Source organism: Bacillus rossius, chromosome 13 (genome assembly GCF_032445375.1).
Source record: "Bacillus rossius redtenbacheri isolate Brsri chromosome 13, Brsri_v3, whole genome shotgun sequence".
In the NCBI taxonomy this organism is placed as follows: Eukaryota; Metazoa; Arthropoda; class Insecta; order Phasmatodea; family Bacillidae; genus Bacillus; species Bacillus rossius.
Genome location: NC_086340.1, coordinates 27,268,465 through 27,285,438, shown reverse-complemented (window position 1 = coordinate 27,285,438; position 16,974 = coordinate 27,268,465). Strand labels below are relative to the sequence as shown.

At 37.2% G+C, this 16,974-nt stretch overlaps 1 protein-coding gene across 4 annotated transcripts in view; it reads right to left on the bottom strand.

Moving 5' to 3' along the window:
* The window catches only part of LOC134538399 (dehydrogenase/reductase SDR family member 7), a 47,055-nt gene extending 34,167 nt beyond the window's left edge, over positions 1-12,888 (bottom strand). The window contains exons 1-3 of one of the 4 annotated variants that reach the window (XM_063379694.1): positions 12,436-12,888; positions 10,428-10,563; positions 3,323-3,472 (exon numbers count right to left, since the gene is read on the bottom strand). In XM_063379694.1, the coding sequence (XP_063235764.1) occupies positions 3,323-3,472; positions 10,428-10,551 (274 nt within the window). In that variant the 5' untranslated portion in view covers positions 10,552-10,563; positions 12,436-12,888. Of the gene's footprint in view, positions 1-3,322; positions 3,483-10,427; positions 10,564-12,295 lie in introns of those variants that run through there. The other 3 variants (XM_063379695.1, XM_063379693.1, XM_063379696.1) reach the window with 3 other exon arrangements.
* Positions 12,889-16,974: the final 4,086 nt, after the last annotated feature.

Sequence of the window (16,974 nt, the reverse complement as noted above, 5' to 3'; positions counted from 1 at the left end):
ATAAATATTGGTGTGCTATATATATATCTGTGTTTGTGAGTATACATTTGTATACAACATAAACAAATGTGCACAAATGCACGCATTAATGCATACATTAACACAACCAAACACACCAACTGTTCTCAATACAATTTAAATTGTTTACAGACTACACTGGATGTTTGTGTTTCATATTTTTTTTAAGCTATGCATGTTTTGAAGCAAATAACCTCATCTCCACGATATAACTTGCACAAGCACACAGGATGTAACATAATGCTGCTCATCGAAGCAACATGATATCACCTGTTAAGACTCTGGTGTCACCCAACAGGTTATTTGTTTCATTTTCTTGTCATTATCATTATTTAAGGGCAATTTCTAAAAATTTAAACCATGTAGTTCTCTAGTATTTCCAGTTTGGTCAATGATTTCAAAACCAGATATTTATGCCATTTTTTTTTCTTGATCAGTGCAATGTCATGCAAGTAAAAGTAATCATAATTAGTTGATTACCATTCCAGTTGGGTGAATTTGGGAGTGAGATGGACAGTAATGTTCATCTATTTAAATAAAAATGTAAATGTTCTTTGGTTCAAAATCTTAAATCTCCTTGCTTTGAAATTTTGACACAACATTGCATTCAAATACATGCGTGTTTTATATACCTATGTCAAACCTGAACCAGGTAAAATGATAGATAAAAATATAGTTAAAAAAAAGATTTTTAATATGTTTTTTATTGCTTAGCTCAGGGCCAATATTTAAAATTGTGCGGTTAAGATCTAGACATTAATTGCTTCTCACATGGACAGTTATATGTTGCATTTTCTACAGGTCGGTAAACCAGACAATCTCTACATCTACACAGACAATGGAACAACAAAAAATATTGTATAACCCACAAGCACTGAGAAATTAAACACATAAGAAATGTGCTTTCTCTTTTCTTTCTTTTCCATTTAACCAAACTGAGCCACAGCAACGCATGGCCGGTACAGCTAGTGTGTAATAAAACAGCTTTTTAGAACTTTAGATTTTTTTTTGTATTCCCGTTAAAAATATACATGATTTACGGTACTCCAGCAAATTCGAAAATCTAAAAGGCTATGTAGTAATTTTGACTGAAAAAAAAATTAAATTCTAAACACAAATTAATATTTCACAGGAGAAACTATTTGTAACAGCCAGTCACTATTAATAACAAGGCATTCAAAGAAAGTAAGTGCAATGCTGTAAAAAGCCAAAACTTTAAAAAAATACGATATAAACAAAATGTTAACAAAAACTTTCAATTACATCATTTCAGGAATAAAAAAATAGAAATTATCAGATGATGCTCTTGATGAAATACACCATGAAAATGTGTTCATACAATTTTCATTCCAAATTTTGTTTTACGCTTAGCAAATATTCATTAAATTACCAAGTTGTGTCTGAAACTTCTGGGCTTTACAGCGGCATTTGACAACAAAGCACGCCGAAACTAGGACAGTGCTAATAGCAGAATTCGTGCTTTAGAAAGAGAGAGTGAATGCACATTTAAATGTACACTACAATCTAAGGATGAGATGCGCTACAGTTACGGACAAGATTTTGTGGTTTTATTTTTAAGTCAATTTCGTTTCAAAAACACTATATTTCTGTGTTACTGTTTTTATTCTCAAATATTTAGCTTATTCATAAAAATGTTGTATATTGAACAACTATTAAACTACAATATTTCTTAGTACAGTAAACTCTCGCAAATCCGGACCACGAGAATCCGTAGTACTCAGAAATCCGTGGTGTTTTGTAACTGAAAAATAAATGTTTTTTTTTTATAAGCGTTCTGCAGTGTTGTGGTGCGCTGTGTTCCCACGGTAAAAAAGTGTGTGTGCCGCACCGTGTAACTACGATACACGCACTCGCATCTCTGTTATTTTTTTCTGCCTGTCAAAACGCGTGACATCTGACACGAACAAAATAAAAGACGTGCTGAGAGTGTAGGATATTTAGATAGGGGGAAAATAAATGTCTCACGATAGAGAGCAACTGCTTAGTGGAGCATTTACGGTAGCTCAGAGTAGAAGTGCACAGCAGTTGATTGTACATATTTAAAGGTTTTACTGAGTGTGGAGAATTATGAAGGTGAAAAGAAAACACGTAACACTGACATTTAAACAAAAGCTTGAAATATGTGACAAGTTGAATCGTGGTGTACGTGTTGCAGCAATCGCGCTTGAGTATGGTATTGACGAGTCAACCGTGTATGACATAAAAATACAAAAGGAAAAACTCAAAGCTTTCGTAGCAGAGAGTGAGTCGGAAAAGAACTGTTTGAAACGAAAAACTCTTCACACGCCCAAACACGCACTCGCATCTCTGTAAACAAAAGATTACATCACTGGTTACAGCCAGCTGGTTGGCGCAGCGCCGCGTGTCTGCCGTCCGTGCGGCCGGCTGGCTGTAAACAGTGCAGTGGGAGATGCTTTAGTACACAGTGTCAAAGAGATGTGGCGTTATTTTAATTTTAAGTAATTTTGAATATTTTTTAGCAATGTATTCTGTTTTATGTAATTCCATTAGATAACTGCTAACGTGTCATTTACCTACACGAGGGAAGAGAAAAAACATGTTTTTTAACAGTAAAAAAAAATAAACAATTTTTTTACCTCTCAAAAATCCGGAGTATTCACAAATCCGTGGTCTGTAAATCCCCAAGAACCCCGGACTGGAGAGAGTTTACTGTACTTATTTCATCAAAATAGTTTAATTTTGACTGACACATGACGTTCTTATACAATACAATAATTTTTAATAAGAATGTCTCAAAAAAGCCTACTCAGAAAAATAAAAATAAACAGTGTTTCAAAGATGTGCCAATTTAATTATGTAAAATATGTAACTAAAAAGAGATGCAAGATCAAAAAACACGATATTAATATTTTTTCCCAATCTATTTAGTATTTGTGGTACGGAATTTATGCTAAACATCCTGATTACTTTCAATGAATTCAGGACAGTACAAGATAAAAAATTTTTCGTGGTTTTGTCAAATTGCTGATTGATTTCATGCTTCTAGTTACATTTCGGTGCTGAACTGTGTATTAACTCACATTTTGGCGTTGTGTGTTGATCGACACGCTTCGCGACGTTATTTCACCGGATCATCTTGTCCCTAGTTGTACCCACATGTAACTAAATAATTAAAATGAAGTAAAAAAAAAATCAAAAAGCATCAAATGAACCCATTTATAACGAAATAAGTGTACTTTAATAGAAACGAATTTCAATAATGAAATGCATGAGTTGTAATGAGAGGACTGGAACGTGTGGGAAGGACCGCCGGCCGGCTCACCCAGGCACTTGTCCTTGACCCGGTCGAGCTGGTCCTCGCGGCGGGCCGACAGCACCAGCTTGGCCCCGTGGCGGGCCAGGTCCACCGCCAGATGCTCCCCGATGCCACTCGAGGCCCCGGTCACCCACACCACCTGGCCCCGCATCACGCCTGCAACCAGCTGCCACCGTCTCTACTACATCCTTCCCGTTCCTAACATAATTCCTGAGAGAGAGAGAGAGAGAGAGAGAGAGAGAGAGAGAGAGAAGCTTATATTTTCCCGATATTTACCAACATAATTTAAGATAGGTTCATAAACATTACACAAAAATCTTTTTCCCTGCATACTGGCAGATACTGCAGATACTGTTCAAAAAGCTATTTTTTTGTTCCCATCAGTTGGTGAACCATCGGTCCTACCCCAACTCTCAAATGTTAGGTGAGTTATATTACATTGTAAAGTAAGACCAAATGTATGTTTTATTTTTTGTTATGTTTGAATGTTGACAATATTTAATTGTTTGTTCGTGTGAAAGTGTAACATGGAATATTTGCCCCAGATAATTTTCTGGTAAACTGACATTTCTATTCACAATTATCCGTTTGTGTCCTACTGTTTTCCACCCGTCCGCCAATCTCGGGACCTGAAGCCAATCAGAAGGCCCAAAAAAATCAGTCTGTCAAAAGCTCAAACTTTTAACTAACAAACGGATGAAATTATAAACTCCAAAAAGAAACAAGTTGTTACCTGCAACCTTTACTTTCTAAAAAGGTTTTGAGGTTTGTTTGTTTATTTGTTCAGCTGCTTCCACCAAAAGCTTTTAACTTATGTTTGAAGACATTTTACAGTTTGATGTTAGATTCAAAAATTGACAGAGACGTAGAAGTGTAATTCATTACAATATGGTAAAACTGAAAATATATTAATGAAAGTCAGAGCAAAAAAAAAGTTTTAATGATTTATGTGCTTAATTTTCATAGTCAATTTAATCTACCTATAAAAGAACAATTTTAACCACTATTTTAGCCATCTAGCATGTTGGCAGCACTAAATTGAAAGTGCTATAAAGGATGTGTGGAGTGTTGTGAATCGCTCAGCTAGTTGACGGACGGACATATCATCAAGAGTCCACTATTAAGGTTCCGTCTTACCCGCATTGTTGGCTATCCGCTCTTGAATTTTATATTTTGTCTCAAATTTTGTCAACACATATTTAATAAATAGTATCTACTAGCGGCAAAAACTCAAGTATTTATAATTACGCTCACTTGTATGAACTTTTACAGCTCTAAAATAACATTTAACTCAGTAAACATATGGTGAAAAAATTTGTGAGCCAATAACACATGCAAGTGCGCTATCAGAATAAATTGACAGGGAAATTCTTTAATTAATGATAACACAATTATTAAAAACATAACCAATTCGGCCGCGTGACACTGTGCCTTAACCCTTTGAAATTCAACATCGAGGCAAGTTCGCCATCTTTAATTATCTATTCCAACCCTTTGCCGAATACATAAGTGTGGAGGAGAAAATGTATTTCAGACAAAAAAAGGGTCAGGTGGTCAAATCGCTCGCCTATCACTAAGTGATCTTTGTTCGATTCCCGGTGGAGTCAAACTTAAGAATTTTCACAAGAGGGTAGTGTGGCTGACGTTGCAGTGAGCTGGTGCTTTTTTTCCAGGGTTTTTTCCAGGCTTTTTTTCTTTACCCCACCACTGGATTCTATAAATCCTTATATTCTCTAATGACCTCAATGTTGAAAACATATTAAGCACATTCATTCATTCATTAATTCATTCGAAAAAGATTGTAAATACCAATATTATAATTTTACTGCTGTATTTAATTTATAATCCTTACCACTAAATGCAATGACAAAACATATTAAAATCTATGCCTGATTAAAAATATATATTTTCCTTATTACACCAAAGTAAAGATTTCCAAACACACATTAAATAACATAGTAATAATTTCACCTTAGACAAAAAACATCATAATACCTGTAGGCCTATGCAGGTAAATATTAAAAATTTCTTACTTTGACAGTAATTCAGTAGATATCTAGAAAATAACACCACATCAAGACAAGAATACTACATTTAACATTAGCTAGAAAAAAAGGTAACATTTCAGATTAAAGTGTTAGCCATATCCGACTCTCAAAATCTTTTGATGAAGTAATAATATTACTTATACTATTGTGTATTATCAGTCTTAGTAAGGTAGTTGTACCCATAGCTGACAGTGATCCAAAGGCTGACAGGCTACCCTTTAAATCTATACAATAAGTTCCAAAGTCATGATACGACACTTATCTGAAATCACCCTGGCAGTGTAATCTATAGTCCATCTACAGCTATGATCAGTTTTTTGAAAGCACCCAATGGAAAGAAAATGGCTGCCGAATACCAACAGTGTGCAGCATCATTCTTCATTTAGCTTAATTCTGCTAAGTGTTCAGGTAAGGAAAAACCAAAATTAATAACTTTATATCATTTAAATCTTGTACTTAGTTTATAGAAAATACAAATCAGGAAGTTAATTGCAGATATATTTAATGTAATATTACTCTGATTTAATGCATTGATATGTTTTTTGAGCTCAGTAGTGTGTGTCAGGTATAGGAGCATTATTATGGATGAAGATCGCATAGTTGACACTACATGTCAGGCATTGGTGCATGGCTGAAAACTTAATTTATTAATATTTTACATTCAAACTATAACAGAGAATCCAATTAAAGTAGTACATTCAATTTTTGAAGTAAACACCTCAGTACCAAAGTCTGACGGGGGTGTCAGGCTTAGGAGCATGTATGTCAGGTTTAGGGGTATGTCAGGTAAACAGCCTATAAATGTTTTTTAAAACCCATAGAAAATTGATATGATTAGCAATTATTGTCCAACATTTCATTTTAAAACTGTTATTTTGATAAAATATGTATTAATACCTTTTTTCTTCAATTATTGTTGCATTTTTTGTTGATTTTCTACTCATCAGTATGCCTTTGCCCAAGGAGAAGAAGATTCTTAAGTATACTCCACAACAAATGAGAGATGCCATTATTGATGTTCAAAGAGGGACACCTGTTGCTACAGCAGCTAGAGCTTTTCAAGTACCAAGAATCACTTGGCTTTACAAAACAAATGGCAAATATCCTCAGGAATGCAAAATAGGCCCTACAACTAATTCGACACAAGCAGAAGAAAACTTACTTGTTTAGTGGATGTTTCATTTAGCGAAGACAGGATTTCCATGTACCAAAGTTCAATTGCTAGATAGTGTAGAGATTCTCATTAAAGAATTGAAACGACCTAACAATTTTAGTAATAATCGGCCAGGTCGCAAATGGTATGACGGTTTTTTGAAACGCCACCCTGAGGTTGCAGAAATAATTTCACAAAACTTAACTTCTATTAGACACACTATAAAGGAAAAAAAAACATAAGGGACTGGTTTTCAGAAGTATGGTCTTTTCTTGTTTCTGAAAATAAAAGACATAATCAAGGGTCCAACAAGAGTATTTAATGCTGATGAGACAGCATTTTTCTTATGTCCAAAATGCAACAAAGTGCTTGTACGACGTGGAGACCAGTCTGTTTATAGTTTTGTTAATAACAATGAAAAAGAGTGATTGAAACAATAATTACGGGTAATGCTGACGGAAAATTAGCACCCCCAATGGTCATTTACTCCTATCAACGTATTCCTTCTGGAATCGCTACAAGTATGCCACCAACCTGGTGTATTGGTCGGTCTGATTCGGGGTGGATGACTGGTGAAAAATTTTTTTTAATATGAGAGTAACATATTTCATCCCTGCTTGTTGATGGTCACTCTTCACATTTAACAATGAGTTTAAGTAATTTTTGTTCTGAGAATGGAATTGTGCTTGTAGCTTTATATTCTAATGTGACCCACATCCTGCAGCCAATGGATGTAGCTGTATTTCATCCTCTCAAAATAGGTTGAAAAAAAGGTGCCATGTGCAACAATGGAGAATGGATCACAATGGTCAAAAATTAAAGCCAGAAGATTTTGCTCCTCTCCTCAACAAAGTAATAAGAGAATCCGTCTCAGTAAAAAACCGTTCAGAATGGTTTCAAAGCCTGTGGATTGTAACCATTTGATCCTGAAGCAGTGGATTAAGTAATAGTTATAAGACACAAATCAAATTCACAAAATATTGATCAGGATACAGCCTATAAGCCAAGTGTTGAAATGCTACAAAAACACTTAACTTTCATTGAGGACAAATTGGACCATGCAAATTGGCATTATTCAATGAAACAGGGAAAATTTGGTCAGGTGACATTGAAGATAAGAATCTATTTCAGTTCTGGCTCTCGGTGAAGATTGAAGTAGATGGTGCGCAGATAGCAGCAGATCCCCAAATTGCAAACATGTGTTTACACCAAGCTGAGGAAAATACATCAGATGGACCCACTGCAATACACCAGTCTGATGAACAGTCAAATAGAAAATAAGATACATCAACTGAAGCTAGTACATCACAACTACCAGATGAACTGCTAAACCGAAACAAGCATGAAACACCAGATAAAATTAAATGCACACCATTGAAGCCAATTGCAAAGCCACTGCAAGCAAGCAATGACGAATGTATTCCAGCAGCACTAAGTGTACCTTCACCTTTTAAAAGAGCGCTGTTTAGGCCGGACATGCCAAAGTCAACAAAACCAAGGCGAACAAAAGAAAAAATTCCATCTGTTGCCACTTTAGAACAATGGAGAAACTATCATGAGAAAAAGCAAGAACAGAAAGCATTTAAATAAAAGGATAAGGATGAAAGAAAATGTGAGACGAGAAAAAATAAATTAAAAGTGTCACAGAAAAGGCGGAAACATATAATTTTGGAGTCTAGTGAGTCTTCACAATCATCCAATGATGATTCCCTAGAACCTGGAACTGGTGATGAGTTAGGTCAGCCAACAAAAACTGCACTGAAAACCATTGACTATGTTATTGTTCGATATGAAGGAGAATAATACCCAGGTATTATACTGGATACGACACCAATAGCAGCACATGTCAGAGTTATGAAAATGAGTGGACCAAATGGTTGGAAGTGGCCTGACAAGGAAGATAAACTGTGGTATCATCTGGATGATGTGGTGGAACACATCAAACCACCAGTGCCGAGCAACAGCAGAGGTGTATATATTTGCACAGAAATGTCAAGACACAGAATGTCTGTGTAGACAGTAAAATCATTTTTAAGGCTTTGTTTAATGTATTAATTATTCATATTTTGGTCAGAATTGTTTTTAATCATGTGTGAAGACTTGCTTTATGATATTTTAAAATATGCACGCTCTCTCAATAATTTTATGGCAGTGGACATGAAAAGTCAGCCATTGGTACATTTGTGTGTCAGGCTATGGAGCATATTTGAATTTGCCATGTCAGCTAATGGAACATAAGGTGACATGTAAAGGAGATCATAAGATAAAAACTTTGGTGATAGTAATGTTTGTGATAATTTTCCCTGCTATAAAAACAACCTGTACCTATGTAAATAAAACATGGATATTTTCATATAATGTTATCAGCAATTTCAAATTTTAAAAATTTGACAAAACATGTCTAATACTGTCAGCTACTGGTACACCTACCTTATGTATAATATATGCAGAATAAGTTGTCAGCAGACACTGTTAAGAAGCCACCATATATTCTCTCATAAATATTTTTAAAAAAACCATTTACATTTTTGTAAATTATATATTTTTATTTAACCTATTCATTGATTATACTCCATTATAATAAGACATAAAAAAAAGTGAGTGAGTCTTTCAGTACCTACTCACCAATAATATGTAAACTTCTAACCTTGGTAACGAGCAAATTCATATGTTGTTCATGTTGCAAATAAACTTATAATACGAAACTCTGACACAAAATTTAAAGTAGAATTATTTACAATAATTCAGAGCATTATAAATACACTGATAAGTGAAATATTTTCTTTTCAAGTACACGCCAACATTTATAGATGCGAATCACACACTTACTTCCTGCGCCCGCCGCTAGAGTTCGCTGTCTGAATCATAAACTTTGCTTGTCATATTACTCGCAGATGGCAGCACAACATGAAAGTAAATTTTAAACTATATGAAACAGCTCCAATAAAAGCGAATAAGATTTGGAAAAATCCTAAAACCCTGGCTTTGGCCCTGATTTTCAACAAGGAATTTTATGAAATTCCTGTCCATCTTGTAAAAATTCATTAACAGTTAAAACTTGAAAGTTTCCACACATGTTATAAGTTATACTACTATGGCATTACTAAAATATTAAAATTGAATATTCTGAAACACATATTATAACACTAAATATATGTTTGTATATTTGTTTTTGCTCAAACTGCAATCAGTCTGTAAATAATTACTACAAACAAACCTTAACCTTCTTGTGCTGATTCAAAATTATTATGCTATAATGTTATTAAAAAAGTGTGTGTGTGTGTGTGTGTATATATAGGTATATATATATATATATATATATATATATATATATATATATATATATATATATATATATATATATATATATATATATAAATATTCCAGTGACGAGATTCGAACCACATCCCTTGAGGTTAACAAGTGTGTATTCTAGCGCTGTGCTACCAAGCCAGTTGACATATTACAAGAAGGATATGCATTATACTCATTGGAATGCTATTTTTATTTAAAACTTGAGATTATTCTTTACTATGACTATTTTAGTTTACCTAATATATTCCAGGGTAGAGTCACTATCATAAAGTTTAATTTGGCACACCAATATGTTTGGTATGTAACCTGATGTTTACGAAAGTAACTATATAGTACATGCTTATGTCCGCCATCTTTGTGTCACATTTCCGTGCATCAACTTATGCTCCATTCTCATGAAATTACTTCTGAGATATTTACACATAACATAATCTTGTAAAAAATTTAATATAAATTTACGTGTGTCTGGCCCTCAGATTAGTTTAAAAAATGATATCTGTCCCAAGAGAAGAGCGAATTTGGCTATCAATGACCTAGACTAGTAAATTTATCACACACATATTATACTTTAATTTTGTGAAGTTGATTTACTCACCTACTGGAAGCCTAAACCTCTCGGTGTAAGCCAACTCCAAGTTGCAATCCCAAAACAGGAAACCAATTAAAAGGGTAATGTAGTACAGAACTACAATGATACCAATAAAACTGAAGAAATCCATTGTTTAACACGCCTGAAAGCAAGAAAACACCAATAGAGTAAGCATGTGTGCTGCCAAATGGGCACATATGGAATGTCTTAAGGCCCATTCTAAAATGACACAGAAATGGAGAAGGATCTCATGTAAACAGACACAAATCTCACGGAACAGAGTTTCAACAATAGCACGCAGACAGAGATGGACCCGTACGGATTAGCTCGGCAATGCTGAGCTCTTCCATCTAAGTTGCTCTGTGCGACTAATAAAAGTTGAGTAGGTACTTGGCTACTTGGCTACTTGGCATGGTGGTAGCCATGTTTGTTTATGTTCTAAATATGTTAAAAATTGTTTCCAGTACAATAACATCTAGTTTTCTATTTGTTGTTTATTTTTATTATATATTGCTATAATCTGAAAGCAAAGTATTTTTTAAAATTAATTCATATTTCGTAACCTTGAAAAAAAAAATATAGGTAATTGTTTGCCATTTGTTACGTGTCCGTGCATTGTGGAAGTAGTAGACACGCGATAGTGAAATGTTCCAGAAAGATCCGCCTCCCTTTACGTGATCCGTCTCTTGTTTCTGTGCCACTGTAGAATGGGTCTTACTCTGGCACATTCACGACCACAACCATGACATATTAGGAATTTTGTCTGATCATAGAACACCAATACAGTTTTAACGAGAATACAAAATGAGGAATGTAACCCTCTAGAAAACAGGAAGTACTGTACTAAAATGAACGCAAGCACTGCACTTAAATGAAAACCAACCCTAAGGCCTGTTCTACAACGGACAGGAGCACGTAAACGGAGACAAATCTCACGGAACAGAGTTTCTACAATGGCATGCAGACGGAGATGGACCCAAGAGGATTAGCTCCGCAGTGCTGAGCTGTTACATTTACGTTGCTCCGTGCGACCAATAGAAGAATTTGATTCCCAGGGCTTCTTACCCAACTACCTGCAGCAGTATTAACATAATTATTAGTATTTATTTGCTATAGCTGTTTAATATAATATAATAAATAATTTTTGTTCATTTGTGAATTTCATTCCAAATCCACGACACTCCTCCCTGAAGCACGAGCGACGAACATCGGCACACCTGCTATAATATCTCTCCCATAGCAAAAACGTGCGCTAGTTCAGGTGAAGGCCCATAAAAGAGCTGGTGGTCTGCAGTGTCGGCCGTCTGCTATGGTGAACTGGCGAACAGATGGCTAAGCTGCTTGTCACACGACTGCAGGTCTAGAGCAGATAGACGGGGCAGGGCCGTGCCAACCGATATGGTTGATTTTAACTTGGTCGGCATGGCCGACCGGCACTCAGATCAGCACCTTGCACGTTATGTACTGGCCGTTACAAACGACCTGAACCAATCAAAGGCATGACAGATATGCGCTGACACAGTAACTAGCGGAAATTATTCCACATTTATTCGTACATAAATTAAGCTGTTGATAATTTGATCATATTAACATTTAAAATTAAAAATTAAATAATGGCAGAAAATGAGATATTTCTCCAGAAAGCAGTGTCATAGATGGGCAATAAATATTTATGTTTAAAAAAAAATTCTTGTTAAAATATGGCTTGAAAGCAATGTTTGCTGTGCTATTCAGCAGAGATAAGATGCATATTCAAATCAAATCCATTTTTATTAACTTATTTAATTTAAAAACAAACTAGCAACTCTTTTAAGTACAATTATCATTTTTTAAAAGCAATATTATTATTTAAAAACTAACTTAGTATTTATCACCTAAGTTTTACAGCAGTGGTGCGGGTGATCGCATAACTGCCCTCAGTGATTTCAAGAACAAGCACTTTAACTAAACGACTTAAAAAGCCACAGCTTCTCGATAAAACAAAAAAACCACAAGCTGTTGTACTCATGATTACCTGCCAAGCACAAACATTCAAGCTTCCTTATCACCTCTCAATTCTGCCTCCGCCCCAAATTCAATCCATCCAAGTCCAGCCCAACTGCCACACACGAATGGGTTACCGTATAGTTCATAGACTAATGACGTGTAAAGACCGATTATTGTCAACTGCGCACGGGCCAAACCATGGCTTACAGTGTTATACCAGAACTGCCATTTCAGTGAAAGTAAACAAAACCACATGCGTTTGTTTACAAACAGTAATCCTGCAGACAATAATTTTTGTTAAATATTCTAAAATTCTGCTGAGCATCAAAATACAAAGTCGTGATTTGTTACAGAATGTATTTAAATGCACTAGTGATGAAATACCAAACATTTAATGAAACACACAAGGTTGTAAGGGAATTTTTAAAACCTCAACAAAATGTAACTGCACTACTCATAACCATAGATAACCATTAATTATCTGGATTTAAACGTAGACGTAGAGTAATAAAGATATAGAGCAAGAATAAAACTATGCAAAGTGAATAAACAAAACTTTGCCTACAAATATATAACACTGTCATTTGATTAATCAACATTATAAATATGTAACTTTTAAGAAAACTACGGGAAACCTGGGGATAGTATACTGGACGTAGTAGAAGTAACAATTTTAAATTACCATCACCATTTTGTACGCTCAAAATATTACTTATGTGGTGTTTGACTATGGGTGATGTTGGTTAGTAAGTATGAATTATAATCTCCACCGTTATACACAAACACTTCAATAAAAAAAAAATACAATTTTCTCACAATGCAAACACTACATTTTAGCGAATGATTGGGCGACTAACAAACATAATGTGGACTTTGAACTGAAAAAAAAGAAGCATAATCCAGTTATTGTGTAGGTTAATCGTGCAGAAAAGGCCACCCCCTATTGAAGTATATTTGTGTATTTTTCTCCACCATAACCCTATTGTAAAACCCAAAACAATTTTAAAAATAGTGTTTAACCACACCCAATGATGGATATTAAGTGTGAATTACAATTCCCATCATTAACCTGCCTTCGTCCGGGTTCTTGTGTTCGAGGTCCGGCGTGGTTCCTAGCGGGAAGGCTGGTTTTTAATGAAATCGTATCCGGGAGGGCGCCAGACTAGCTCTGTGGCTAACCACGAGTTGGGTCTTTAGGTGTGAATGCCCCTGCGTGGCCTGCTAGGACTGGCGGCGGTGGTCGTGGTTGGAAGGATCCCTGGCTATTGATACGTTACTGGCCATACACAGCATAGCTCGCTGATTCCTGGCTGGATTAGGGAAAATAACACAATAACATACACAGGTTCGGTTTTGCACTGTCGTATACACGTCGCACACGGAGTGTGCGGAGTGGACGTTTAATTGAAATCGACAGGTACACTTGCAGTTACAGTTACACTGTGCACATTGATTTTCACACACAAATTACACTAGGTTGACACTGGGCGCTCTGACGCACCGTCACTAATATTAAATCCTCACGCCAGTCGAGGTTGAGGGGGGGAGTTCGATTGGAGGTGGCCAATCCCGAAAATTGCAAACGGCGATGCCTGGGCCCACCTGTGTGGACCGCAGCTCGCTATGAAATTTATTACAACTCTTTACGTCGTTGTTGCCGGTGCCTGTGCACTCGGTGATTATCCAAAAGTCTTTGGTGGCGGGAGTCAGCCCGTGCCATATGCTGCACTGCCCTGCGTAAAGCTTTGTGTGGGGAGTTTACATTTAAGCGGCTGGGATAGGCCCTACACTGTAAAAGGACCGGGTGCAAATAAGGAGTTAAATACAAAAAGGTTTTGTAGAGTGACTATAATTACCAGTAGTGAATTTCAGTGAAGACAAAGGCTGAAGACACCCCATGGGACGCACGTCCGTCCCGGTCCGCGCGTCGCTCGGTACTCGCGTTGCCCTCGGCACTAGGGGAGGCCTCAGCGTCCTGTCGCGCCAAAGTTTCTAAAGTCCCGTTATTCGGAAATTATTAAATTAATAAGAGATTGAAAGTGGCTCTAAATTCATACAATAAATAATAAAAATTAACTTAATACACAGATACTTTTTAGGAATTGGATTTAACAAGTTTACATTTGACGTCGTCCGACCGAAGGCCACCCTAAAGCCCGACCTGCAACCGCCAGTATCCGACCCCGCTAACGGAACGCACCCGTAGCCATGGCCCACCCGAGTCAGGCGAGCACCGCGGAACAAATGTAGAATTAAAGCCCATGCCCTAATCCACCAGACAACACGATTATAGTACATTATAAATTCAATGTTCATTAATGATCACATCACTTTTAATTAACAACCCCGTGCAAAGGAAGTGCGATGTAGGAGTGCCCGGGTCACTCACATGTGGATGTTTATTAATACATTTGTGAGTGCTCCCGTTGCGGCCTTCAGCCTAATAAATAAAGAAGTGTGTGACTTAATTAAAACCGCCCCAAATTTTCATGTATCATTCGCCACTGGAGCAGTCATCAAGCGACGAACAGTCTCCAGTGTGACTCACATTATTCAAACTTATTTAATGTAAACTTGTTAAATCCAATTTCCAAAACATATCCATGTAGTAGGTTAATTGTTAATTTTTAATTGGTGAATTTAGAGCCACTTACAATCTTTTATTAATATAATATTTTACGAACAACGAAACTTTAGAAACCTTGGCGCGAGAGGACGCTGAGCCCTCCCCTCGCGCCAGGGCCAGACGCCAGTACCGAGCGACTCACGGACCGGGACGGACGTGGGTCCCACGGGGAGCCATCAACCATTGTCTGCATCGATTTCATTCCTGGTAATTATAGTCACTCTCCAAAACCTTTTTATAATTAACTCCCCGTGTGCGCCCGGTCCTTTTACGGTGTAGGGCCTAACCCAGCCGCTTAAACGTAAACTCCCCGCTCAACGCATTACGCGGGGCAGTGCAGCATACGGCACGGGCCGACTCCCGCAATCACAGACGTTTAATTGCCGAAGTGCACAGGTACCGGCCACATCGAGTTAAAGACTTTTAACGAATTTCATAGCGAGCTGCGGTTCACACAGGTGGGCCCGAGCATCGCCGTTCACAATTTACGGGATTGGCCGACTCCAATCGAACTCTCCCCCTCAACCTCGACTGGTGTGAGGGCTTTATAATAGTGACGACGCGTCAGAGCGCCCAGTGTAAACATAGTGTAATTTGTGTAGGGAAAAATAGTGTAACTGTAACTGCTAACCCAATTAAACGTCCACTCCGCACACTCCGTGCGCGACGTGTATACAACAGTGCAAACCGGACTCGTGTATGTTATTTGTGAATTTCCCCAACCCAGTTAGAGATCAGTGTGCTATGCTGTGTAGGGCCAGTAGTGTATCAGCAATCAGGGATCCTTAACACCACGACCACCACCGCCGTTCCTAGTGGGCCACGCAGGGGCATTCATACCCAACGACCCACCTCGTGGTTAACCGCCGAGTTAGCCTGGCGCCCTCCCGGACACGTTTCACGTAATAAACCAGCCTTCTCGCTAGGAAATACGCCGGATCTCGAACACGAGAACCCGGGCGACGGCACATTAAGTTTGAATAATGTGAGTCACACTGGAGACTGTTCGTCACTTGTTGACTGCTCCAGTGGCGAGTTATACACACAAATTGGGGTGGTCATAATTACATCACACACTACACTAATTAATTTAGGCTGAAGGCTGCAAGGGGAGCACTCACAAATGTATCAACATAAATCCACACGTGAGTGACTCGGGTACTCCTACGTCGCACTTCCTTTGGACAGGGTTTTTAATTAAAAGTGATGTTATCATTAAATTATGTTTAATTTCTAATGCACAGGGATCGTGGTGGCTGGTTAATTATGGCATGGACTTTCATTCTACCTGTTGTTCCGGCACTCTCCTGACTCGGGTGGGCCATGGCTAGGGGTGCGTTCCATTAGCGGGTTCGGATACTGGCGGTTGCAGGTCGGTATTTAGGGTGGCCTTCGGTCAGACGACGTCAAACCATAGCTATTTCTATAAAATGAAGTACCTTGAAACTTGTTTAAACTATGTAAACACCACAAGTCAGCAAATTTTTTAAATGTTACAATAGGTTTATTGGACAAAAGCTGCTGCATACAGTATCTATGTAGTAATACATACACAGTCTTCCCTCAAACCAGAGGTATGTGAAAATACCAATGGCTTTTAAAGCTAAATCATTTCTAAATATTCTGTTGGTTACAATAATATACTAAATTTGGACAGTTATAATACCTACTGAAAATATTTTTAATAATTTTACAAAATGAAATAACACTAGAATAAAACATTAGGTACTACAGTATATTTTGTCCAAACTATGTGTTAATTTCGATGAATTACAATTTGACAAGAGCCTGTCTCATGCGAAGTGAGTTGACATGGTGTAGGCCTCTAAAGTGTTGTTGTTAGATGTTGTTTCCTGGTGCCAGCTCTCTCAGGAAGAGAACCTCACCCAGGGAAATGAGTCGTGGACTGTTCGGACTGAATGGCTTACCGACGGACATGAC